At 37.8% G+C, this 12,256-nt stretch overlaps 1 protein-coding gene across 2 annotated transcripts in view; it reads right to left on the bottom strand.

Annotated features, from left to right (window-relative positions):
• Positions 1–359: 359 nt before the first annotated feature.
• RNF19A (ring finger protein 19A, RBR E3 ubiquitin protein ligase) overlaps positions 360–12,256 on the bottom strand; it is a 55,428-nt gene continuing 43,531 nt past the window's right edge. For both annotated transcript variants that reach the window (XM_019973799.2, XM_070802845.1), the window contains exons 6-10: positions 10,726–10,840; positions 10,088–10,249; positions 4,693–4,906; positions 3,222–3,365; positions 360–2,556 (exon numbers count right to left, since the gene is read on the bottom strand). In XM_019973799.2, coding sequence (XP_019829358.1) covers positions 1,866–2,556; positions 3,222–3,365; positions 4,693–4,906; positions 10,088–10,249; positions 10,726–10,840 — 1,326 coding nt within the window. In that variant the 3' untranslated portion in view covers positions 360–1,865. The remainder of the gene's footprint in view (positions 2,557–3,221; positions 3,366–4,692; positions 4,907–10,087; positions 10,250–10,725; positions 10,841–12,256) is intronic.

Genomic DNA, 12,256 nt, shown 5'->3' with positions numbered 1-12,256 from the left:
TGCCAGAGTAGGATCTCTTACAAGTTAAGATCTTTTTACTTTTCAGATGAGGATTTATAATGCTTCTCTCTTCATAATTTAGTAACAGACCTATTTACTTTCCAACCAATCTACTTAAAAAAAAAATTAAATTCTGTAGTGAAGAAAGCAGCTTCTTTCTGAAGGAAGGCGGGTCTTTGACATGAAGAAAGGATACTTTCAAACAGTGTTTGTTGAGAACTTCAGCAGATGCCTCTCTCTGGGCTGAGACTAGAATACTGAATCCTCTCAGTGGCTTGCAATATTTATGAACTTACCATACAGCAAATGAATGTTTCTGTTCTTATAAAAACGCCTGTGCACAAACCATACAGCAGCGATACATTAGTATTTACATTTATTTCATGTATGCAGTTTACACACTCACTACTGAACAAAATTGGAAAGCAGACAAATATACAAATACCATAATAAGCATGATCAAATAAAATAACTGGCACTAGTGTTATAAGCATATTAATGGGCCTGGTGAGAAAAGTGATGAAAGAAGACTGCAGCCCATGGCATTTTTCCTTTTATCAAAAGAAAACGCTTAGTAGCACCATAATGGTAATACTTAATAGAAACATGTAAGATGGAATATTTTAACTGCTAATCACTGAGGTGAGCCTGTTTTATTTAAGTGAATTATACTGGAAGTTAACAGTATAGGCAATATTTTGGCCAACTTTTGTTTATGTCAGTTGAACATGTTCCATAAACAAAAGCAAAGGAAAATAAAGCCAGCCATACACGGCCCTCCTTAGTACTTGGTACCAACTCTGCGCCATGCTTTGATTTCATGATTGGAGAAGATATGTGCTAAAAACTGAGGTTATTATGTAAAGTTGTTCACTAAAGCCTGAGTGTGTCTTTGGTAGGCTAATACTTTTTCAGCATTGTTACTGTAATTATACTGATGTTTCTCTATCCTGTATTTTTCTACATAATCCAAGGTGACTAAGGAGGACATTATGGAAAACAATACAGCAAAACTCTCAAAACATGTAGGCCCTTAAAATCCAGTCTATTCCCAAGGCACCAAGGATCAACGGGGTGCAAAGTTCCCCTTTGGGAAAGGTGACTTTTTGTAATACTTATAAACTAATGGAATTTTATTTTGCAGCTTCGTATATCTTATTTGGTGCTGTCAGTATACTTAATTACCTACTTTTACACTTGTCTTCTAAGATGGCAACAATATACAAGCTAAATAGAGTACCAGGTATTTCTATTTCAAAGTTGTGCAAAACTGCCACAATCTTGCTCAAGGTGTCTAAGTATCCACATGGTAGCAAATGGGCTGCATTAAGCTGTATATATCCACATTGCATGTGAAGAAGAAATGAAATTTATGCCCAGTTATGAACAGAAATGTTACAAAGAATATCATATACTGAGAATAACCTGCAAGGTTCTTTAAATAGTATCCCTTAGTGGTTTCAATAAAATGTCACTAACCACTTATCCCTAAGCCTCAAGTTCTCTTCATAAGAATGCTGTAGAACTGCATTAGTACTTTATATTGATTATAAATTAAGCCAAATTTCTATCTAAATACACAAGTATGTGCTTCAAGCACTAATTTGTGGCAAACACACAAAACATAATTCTCTTAAGAATTATTGTCCTTACGATAATGCACTTTTAAAGCTTTCATTTCATAGTTTGGTAATTAAGATCCACATGAAACACAATGCTTTGCTGAACATAGAAAACGTATCTGCATTATGATTATGTAACCCGGCCTTTGCTGGCAACTTGAAACTTAAAAAACAGCCATCTGTAGTTCAACCAGCTCCAAACAAGGTTTTTCAAGTGGTAATTATTTTGCAGCATTTATAGGTCTATATATCAGTCTGAATTGCAACTTTTAATTCCATTGTCTGATGTGAGTGGTTGTTATTTGTTTCTTTTAGTGCACTGCCAAAATATAAATCAACACTGGGTTTTATTCCACTGTTACCATGTTCTTCGGCAATATGGTTCAACTGTGGAACTTCTGAACATGAAGCAGTTTGGGTAAGCACAGAAATGCTACACTGATGGGGGGAATTTTCCAGTCGGTCATTTTCTACCTCAGGAAGAATGTTAACAGTAGCAAAGCGGGCGTGATAATCAGTGGAACCATGACTACAAGAAGTTTTCATGCTTTCTAGGTCAGAACAACTAAACTCAGAAAAGTGACTAGAGTGGGAATCTGCTACGGACGGCATACTGTCACTGAGGGACGGAGCCTCAAATTCACTTGAGTTCGTGCTTTGTTGTTCTAACAACTGTGCATCCATGTCCTCTCGGGTCTCGTTTATCTTCATGTTACTCTTTTTCCTCAATTTACCACTTTTTGATTTCTTTCCTGCTGTTGCTTCTTTGGACCACTTGGTGGCGCTGGATTTACCTTCAGGCAAGCCACCGGACGAGCCCCCAGGATGGCTTCGGGTGGCACTGCCATCCTCCACACTGCTGCTTCCACTGTTGTGCCTGAACTTGGATGGCTTTGATTCAATATCTACCTGAACCTCCATACTGTTGCCTTCTCTGGAACAGAAGTGAAACAAATATAAATTTTTGACTTCCTCTTTTTTTATTTTTTATTAAATACAAATGTATCAAAGGGGGAGAGTTTCTGGGTGAAATGTTAAAAGACTGTATAAAAGCATCAGAACAAATTAATGCAGGATACATTCTACTAATGGAAAAAAGCTGCTTGAAATAAGAGAACTGTCTTTATAACAATGCTTCAAATAGGGGAAAAAAGAAAAAACCAAAAGCAACCATGCTCACTTCTTACACTGTTCCAGGTACTACGCTACCTTCTCCATTTTTTTTCCAGAACAGTTGTATTGAGAGAGAATTTGCATATCATAAATCCACCTGTTTAAAGTACACAATTCAGTGGTTTGTAGTATATTCACAGTTGTCCAGTCATCACCATGACCGAACTCAAGAACATTTTCATTGTCCGCCAAAGAAGCCCTGTACCATTAGCAGCCAGTTCCCATTCTCCCTGCCCCTCAACCCCGAGCAACCACTAATCTCCTTTCTGTCTCTATGGATCTGCCTGTTTTGGACATCTCTCACTACTTACATTTTTCAGAGAACCTAACAGAAGAGATAACAATTATTTACCATAATTCTGCTTAATGATAGGGATACAAATTAATCTAAAAATGCTTTTGACTTTACAACAACTTTTTCCTTACTTGTCCAGTGGGATATAGGAATTCAGAATGGATCCTGCCATTGCCTTGGTGCTGGCATTATCACTAACTGTCCCCAAGCTGACTGTGCCAGACTCTCCACTTAGGCTGTACCGTTCTTTCTGTACATCTGCTTGTACTTCCAACCTTAAAGAGAGGGGTATCAGAAAAAGACAAAAATTATACATAGTATCAGCACTACTATGAGAATGCTTATCTTCAAGTAACTGAGTAACAAGAAGCTAATTTAGAGACAACTATAAACATTATTTTTTTCAGCTTCCTTTTATTTGATTATTCAAATTCTACTGCAGTATACTAAAGAGTACCAGTTATCTGAATAAAATGGGAAAATTAGCTGTCTGCCAGGTAAGGTAGTTACAGAGTAACACAAATAGAATAGAAAGGATTTTAGAATGGATGCTTAAACATGCTCCATCATTCTCACTTAGGGTGTGGCACTCTGCTTCCCTGCTGCTGCTGTTGCTAAGTCACTTCAGTCGTGTCCGACTCTGTGCGACCCAAGACAGCAGCCCACCAGGCTCACCCGTCCCTGGGATTCTCCAGGGAAGAACACTGGAGTGGGTTGCCATTTCCTTCTCCAATGCGTTAAAGTGAAAAGTGAAAGTGAAGTCACTCAATTGTGTCCGACTCCTAGCGACCCCACGGACTGCAGCCTACCAGCAAAACACCAAATCTGAATACATTAAAACCCATTCTAAGATCAATGAATCAAAAAATTCTGGGGATCTGTATATTAAAAATGGTTCTAAATTTAACACCTGACTCTTAAAAAAATAATAATATACACCACTGTAACTTAAGAGTTTGTGTTTAAAAGCACAATACCTAAAAATAACTATAACTGATTTATCTTTTAATTCATGTATTTTCCCCTACATTTAAAAAACCCCTAAAGCTAATAAAAGTGAATTAAAGAGGAAATAAGAGAAGATAAAAATGCTTAACTTATCCTACCTATTATCTACATAGCTTTTGGTAAAAGACTTTGTGAGAATTAAATAACCATTAATACAGAAAAGGGCCCAGGCAGACTCTTGGACTCAGCCTGTGCACTCCCGACATCCTGACACCACTTGTCCCCTCAGGCTTCAGCCAGTGTCTCATTTCCCAACATCCAGCTGTGGCTGCCTCCCAAGAGATGTAAGTACAGGCTTAATCACTGCCTTTACAGTGTTCACCAGAGAAGGTCCAGCACTGACTCATAAAATCTGACAAGTGTAGTGAACAAAAAAATGGCATAATGTTATCCCTAAGATTTGGTTTTTACCTCATCAGATCTCCTCATTCACTGTTCACCACTAAATTTCATTTTCTGAAACCTTAAAACTTACTTGAAACCTTATTGTTTTCAACCCTGACACAGTAGGATTATATGTAATCATCGTGCTTTGTGTTCAAAATTCTCATCTAATTAGTTTACAGTTAAAGCAAAACAATGCAGTTTTCTTACCTGTTGAAACAGTTTACCATGGCACTTCCTGACAGACTCCCTGTGATACTGGCTCCGGCGAGCGCCATGGTGCTGGCCGTCTCACTTAGGTTGTCCCGGATGGCTCCTATTCGATCCATGTGGCTCCCGCTTGCACTCAAACTGCCAGTCAAACCACCAACACTTCCCTCCCCTATGCTGGGGTTGTGTCTTGCTTCTGCTACTGAAGTTGTGTCTAAATGCAAATATTTCAAAGAAATTAGTGTGATTATTAATTTCCCTCTCCTTAAGAGTCTGTCGTGATTTTCAGATAGGATGCATTTTCATATAAAGTGTAAAACATACACAGGAATAGAAAAGATGTCTGGAGTCAGGGACATATAACTATGGGATAATAGTAAAGGGAAACACCTCACAGCGAAGCTGGATTAAGGACTGGGCCTCAGTTTTAAATGGTCACTACAGGCATATCTTGGAGGAACTGTGGGTCTGGTTGCAGACCATGGTAATAAAGCAAATATCACAATAAAGTGAATCATGAAGTTTTGGTCCTCCTAGAGCATATACAAGTTAAGTTTATACTATACTACAGTCAAGTGTGCAATAGCATTATGTCTAAAAATTGTGTATACCATTGATTTAAAAAATTCTTTATGGCTAAAAATTGCTAACCATCATCTGACAAGTCAGGATTGCCACAAACTTTCTTCAATTTGTAAAAATACGTAATGAGCTACAAAGTGCAATAAAATGAAGTATACCTGCAATTTAGATGAAAATCTAGAAGATTTAAAATTTCTATAAAGAACCTAATTGTTGAAAAATTTAGCTGACTTTGGAGGAAAATTATGTGATGGTTTTCAGTAAGGGTGTCTTGAGGTCAGTAAGAATGGGTCAAAAGTTGACTTCTGAATATATTCCATAGTTCCGATTGTAAGTTATTATGAGGTCTGATACCATTATATTTCAATCTTTCAGTACTTTTTCACATGCTTTATACTGGAGAATTTACCTATTTGCTCTAATATTTGAGCTCCTATTATATAACCCAACTCTGTTTCTAAGTGCTGGGACACAGTGAATCAGAGACAAACATCTTGCCCTCAAAAGACTTATGCTCCAATTGGGGAGAGCAATAAATACAATTACATGGTGACAAATGCTATGAGAAAAAATGAATCAGAATAAAGAGGAGTCAGTAAGGCAGAGAGTGATGAGGAGTGCATGCATCTCTGTGTGTGAGCCTGCATGCCTGTTTGCTGTTTTATATAGTGTAATGAGAGAAGCCCTCTCTGAAAAGGAAGTGAAGGAGTGAGCCATGAAATTATCTGGGGGAAGGGTAATCCAGGCAGAGGAAACTTCAAGTTTAAAAGCCTAGCGGTAGAAGTATGTTTGGCATCTCAGGATCAAGGACAGGAGGTATAAAATAGAGTGACAAGGGAAGAGTTCAAAGATGCAGCTCAGGAAAGACCACAGCTGGACTTATGGGCCATGGTAGCGGCTGTGGATTCCATTCCCTCACCTCTGGTACAGTCAGAAGCACTGAGAGAATTCTGAACATAAGTTAGATCTAACTAATGGATCACATAAAACGCTACTACTATAACACAGGCAAGAAGAGAGTAGTTTGTACTAGTGGAACAGAGATGGTGAGAAATGGTTGAATTATGGCTAAACACTGGAGGAACCAGCAGAATCTGCTGATGAAAAGGGGAGAGTAATCTTAAGTAAAGGTTTTAGCCAGCAATAGCAAGAATAAAGAGACTACTTAATAAGGTAAGGATGACTGAGAGGCCAACAAGTTTTAGAGTGAAGAGTTTGGTTATAGAGAAGTCAAGCTTGCAATTCTTGTTAAGACATTCAAGTGCAGATTAAAGAGAAGAGTTACATGTACAAACTGAAGTTCAGAGGACAGTTCTAGCCTAGATATAAATTTAAGAGTCATCTGTCTATATATATTATTTAATAGAGATTACCTAGGGAGTGAGTATAGATAAATCTGAGAATGAGCCCTGGGAAACTCCAAAATTCAGAGGTTAGGAAAGGAAAATGAATCAGCAAAAAAGACTGAGAAGTGGCCACAAGATAAGAGAAGACAAGTAGAGAAAATGTTTTAAGGAGGGCATGCTCTACCATGTCAAGTATACTGTCAGAGTAAGATGGAAATCAAGAACGGGCCACTATATTTGCTTCATGGAGGTACCTGGTGACTCTGCTTTGGTGGAGTGGTAGAGAGGAAATTTTGGACTGGTAGGGACCAAAATCTAATTGGAGTGAGTCCAAGAGAAAATGGGAGGTAGGAAATAGAACATTATCTTCACACACATGCAGATTACAGATAAACCTCAGCTTACTGCACTTAAAAGATATATATATATACACACTTACAAGTAAAATAAAGAAAGTGAAGTTGCTCAGTTGTGTCTGACTCTTTGCGACCCCATGGACTGTAGCCTACCAGGTTCCTCCGTCCATGGGATTTTCCAGGCAAGAAAACTGGAGTGGGTTGCCATTTCCTTCTCCAGGGGATCTTCCCAACCCAGGCACTGAACCCTGGTCTCTTGCATTGAAGGCAGACGCTTCACTGTCTGAGCCCAGGGAAGTCAAAAAGTAAAAGGTTTGTGGCAACTCTGCTGTGAGCAAGTTGATCAGCGCCATTTCCCCAACATCATTTGCTCACCTGGTGTCTCTTGTCACATTTCAAACTTTTTCATTATTATTGTATTTGTTATGGTGATCAGTGATCAATGATCTCTGATGTTACTACTGTCATTGTTCTGGGGTGCCATGAACTGTGCCGATACATGACACATATATACTAACAACTGATAAATGTGTGTTCTGATAGCTCCACTGACGATGGGCTGTTCCCCCTTCTCTCTCCCTTCTCCTTGGCCTCCCTATTCCCTAAGACACAACAATATTGAAATTAGGTCAATTAAAAACCCTACAATGGCCCCTAAGTTTTTAAGTGAAAAGAACTGCACATCTTTTACTTTAAATCAAAAGCTAGAAGTGATTAAACTTAGTGAGGAATGTTCTTCGAACGTCAGAGCAGGCTGAAAGGCTAGGCCTCTTGTGCCATTTAGCTAAGCTGTGAACACAAAGGAAACAGTCTTGAAGGAAATTAAAAGTCCTACTCCAGTGAACACATGAATGATAAGAAAGCAAAATAGCCTTATCGCCAACATGGAGGAAGTTGTAGGAGTTCGGATAGAAGATCAAACCAGCCACCACATTCCCTTAAGCCAAAGCCTAACCCAGAGCAAGGCCCTGCCTTTAATTCTACAAAGACTGAGCGAGGTGAGGAAGCTGCAGAAGAAAAGTTTGAAGCTAGCAGTGTTGGTTCACAAGGTTTAAGGAAAGAAGCTGTCTCTGTAACATACAAGTGCAAAGTGAAGCAAAAGTTCTGATGTAGAAGCTGCAACAAGTTATCCAGAAGATTTAGCTAAGATACTTAAGGAAGGTGGCTATACTAAATAATAGATTTTTAATACAGAGGAAACATCTCCTATTGCAAGAAAATGCGATCTAGGACTCTCATAGCTAGAGAGAAGTCAATGCCTGGCTTCAAAGCTTCACAGAACAGGCTGACTCTCTTATTAGGGGCTAATGCAGCTGGTGACTTGAAGCTGAAGCTAGTCAGTGCTCATCTACCATTCCAAAAATCCTAGGGCCCTTAGGAATTAGGCTAAATCTACTCTGCTTGTGCTTTATAAATGAAACAACAAAGCCTAAATGACAGCACATCTATTTACAATATAACTTACTGAATATTTTAAGCCCACTATTGAGTCCTACTGCTCAGAAAAAAAAGGATTCCTTTCAAAATATTACTAGCTCACTGGCAATGCATCTGGTGACCCAAAGCTCTGATGGAGATATATGACAAGATTAATGTTTTCATGCCTGCCAACTCAACATCCATTCTGCAGCTCATGGATCAAGGGTTCATTTCAACTTTTAACACTTCATGATTTAAGAAATACATTCTCTAAGGCTATAGATGCCATTCATCAGAAACAACGATTCCTCTGATGAATCTGAATAAAGTAAATTGAAAACCTTCTGGAAAGGATTCACCATTCTAGATGCCATTAAGAACTTTTACAATCTGTGGCAAGTGATCAAAATATCAACATTAGGTGGAGTTGTAAAGAAATAACAAAGAAGTTGATTCCAACCCTTAGGAGTTAGACTTCAATGGAGAAAGTAACTGCAGATGTGGTGGAAACTGCAAGAGAACTATAACTGGGGCCTGAAGATGACTGAATTGCTGCAATCTCATGATAAAACTTTCATGAATGAGTAGTTGTTTCTTATGGATAAGCAAAGAAAGTGGTTTCCTGAGATGGAATCTACTTATGGTGAAGGTGCTATGAAAATTGCTGAAATGACAACAAAGGATGTAAATTATTACATAAACTTAGCTGATGAAGCAGTGGCAGGATTTGAGAGGACTGACTCCAATTCTGAAAGAAGTTTTTCTGTGGGTAAAATGCTATCAAACTGCACTGCATGTGAAATCATTTGGGAAGGGAAGAGGAAGAGGCAATCGCTACAAAGTTTATTGTTATCTTATTTTAAGAAATTGCCTCAGCTACCCCAATCTTCAGCAACCACCACCCTGATTAGTCAGCAACCAGCAACATCAAGGCAGGACCCTACACGGGCAAAGAATATGACTTGCTGAAGGCTCCCATGATGACTGAAATTTTTTTAGCAATAAAGTATATTTAAATTAAGATATATACACATTTTTAGACATAATGCTATTGCACATTTAATAGACTATAGTATAGTCTAAACATAACTTCTATATGCAGTGGGAAACCCCAAAATTCATGTCTTGCTTTAATGTGATGTTTGTTGCAGTGGTCTGGATCAGAACGTGTAACACCTCCAAGGTATGCCTGTACTTCCATGAAACAACTTCTTTAATAAGAACTGTTGGAATTTCTTTAAGAAAAACTTCCACACTTTAAAAAGTGTAACTTATACTCCTACTGGTAGTCTACGATGGCCTTTATATGATCCATTTGTTTAAAAATAATGCCTGTTTCTCTGAATAACATTAGGTTGAAGGTATTTTCTACTCATTGGGTATCTGCATTTATTCTTTTATGAACTGCAGTTCTCTTCTATCCTTTTATTACTGATTTGTAATGCTTTACACAAAATTAAAGATTAAAAGTCTAGACTTTCTAAGATACTAGATTTCTGTTGGAGGTTACAGGTACCCAGAACCATTCCACCCTCTTTCATCTGTGAATCTCTCCTCAGCAGCTCTTCTCTGATATTCTTCTGGGTGAATACTATTAGGACTAGTAAGAGAGCAAAGCATGTTACCTACAGCCTCCCACTTACACTATTACCACTAGTAAGTACATTTTCTTCCTTTGCTGAAAGGACTTACCTACAGCTGTATTTGTTCCACCAACATTTATATCATTTTCATCATCAAACTCAATTCTGACTCCTTTTCCATTGCCTGCTGAGACTCCACAACCTCCACTTCGACAGAGAGAAATTGGAACAACACCATAGACATAAGCTAACATAATAGGAACACCAATACCTAAAAAGGAATTAAATTGGTCATTACAAACCGAAAAATAAATCACAGAAACACACATTTTAGAAAGTTTTCTCAAGAGAAAGTATACAGGAGAAAAGTGTTAGGGTTCTGTAACTCTTGACCAAAGCAGATTCACCCAACTATTAAAGGATGCAAGCAGATTCAAAGCTTCTAGCCCATCAGGTGACACATATGAGGTTATATATATATAATCTTTCATGTGCCAGGGCTCTAAACTTTCTCTTGGTGGGGAACCATTAGTAATTTACCAACTATCCCTACGGCTAGCCTCTTAAGTTTATATTACTTGTAACCAATTTGGTTACTAAATGAGAGGCTTTCTATAGGTTCAGCTTACTGTCCCTAAATAAAAGTAACTCTCTAATCTTTAACAATAAGATGCTCTGGTTTTCAAATTTCTTCCACAAAATTTTAAATAAAATGTGAGGTAATAACTATTTTTAAGTATTTCTTACCTACAGTTACTGCAGCTACAACGGGAGACACGATTACGGACAATGTTACACCACCTGCTATGGCCAAATTCCGTTTGTGCTTTGAAACATCCTTGCCTTCGTATCGATTGTGAATCTTGAATTAAAAATAAAAATGGGGATGATGGATTAAAGAAAAACCATGTTACGTATTTAATTTAAATGAAATAGACCTAGATTTGCTGGAAGTGTAAAGTGATTTATCTTATAACTTCATAGTTAAGTGTCCAAATTCAAGGTAAATATATTATTGTTCTTAAATCATATTATCATTTGCTTTATTAATAATTTGTTTACATAAAACAGTTATTTAATAGGTTTTACTTTGTGTTTATTTTTAAACTGTCTTGAGTAAAAGTAGTCCTTATAATCTTATTCAGGAACAGGATAAATCATGTTTTGAACAAAGACAACATTAAGAACATTATTTTCAACATAGTTAGGAGCTGGATATTTGACCAATAGGATTACTTCTAACAAATGTATCATTCCACAGCCTTCTAAATAAGCATCCCTAAGTAAAAACTGGTTCCTGCAAGAGGTTTACACAGTCTTTGGAAAAAAGACCAAAAAAACCTGACCTTAAAAAGCAGTACTAATAAGTAAATATCACTAAAAAGAATGAATTTTTTCTCAGATTCCTTTTTATGAAGAAAAATATTATCAAATGACTCGAGATCCTGGACTCTTATTTACAGCTCAAAATAAGGGGTCAGATCAGATCAGATCAGTCACTCAGTCGTGTCCTACTCTTTGCGACCCCATGAATTGCAGCACGCCAGGCCTCCCTGTCCATCACCCACTCCCGGAGTTCACAGAGACAAAAAGAACAAATAATCCTGCCAGAGGACAGCAGTCCGATCTATTTGGCATCTCTACAGAGTATAGGTATTACTAAAAAACAGAACTTAGTATCACCATGAAAGTTGCTTGTGAGATATAGGAACTTCAGAAAATAGCTCAGTATCTTTGTTCTTGTGATTTCCAAGGGCTAAAACTAATAAAGTACATTCCCCCCTGTTTCAAGACAGATTCAAAACAGCCTCAAAAGTGTACAGTCTCTAAAGTAAAATACCTGACTTAAAAACAGTTTTACAGATGAAGCAAAACAACATAATCTATCATTATCATGTGGTTATTTTGAAGGCTGTAAAGTACAATGAATCTTGTGGGATGTTTTAAACAGTGAGAAAGCTGGGGTGGGGAGACAGGCAAAGCAGGCATGAACAAGGAACATTTCTATATTCTAGTCAGAATCCTGTTTTCCAGAACGGACTGTATGTTTCAAGGAATGGGCCTCTACACTTCCCGAACAGTCCATACAAGCAGAGATGGCAGTTTCCCAAGGCACCTTTCATTATTCTCCAGTATTCCTTGCCACTCCCATCCCTAGAAAACTTAGCACTGAAGCAGAAAAAAGCCAAAGCTAAAAACTGATGGAACAGATTTGCAAAAGCAGGCAGCTGAGTCTTCCAGAAAATTCCGCATCCTCAAGCACTAATGTTCAATTACA

Source organism: Bos indicus, chromosome 14 (genome assembly GCF_029378745.1).
Source record: "Bos indicus isolate NIAB-ARS_2022 breed Sahiwal x Tharparkar chromosome 14, NIAB-ARS_B.indTharparkar_mat_pri_1.0, whole genome shotgun sequence".
In the NCBI taxonomy this organism is placed as follows: Eukaryota; Metazoa; Chordata; class Mammalia; order Artiodactyla; family Bovidae; genus Bos; species Bos indicus.
Note: the sequence above shows the minus strand (reverse complement) of the source record. Positions and strands in the feature narration are given on the sequence as shown.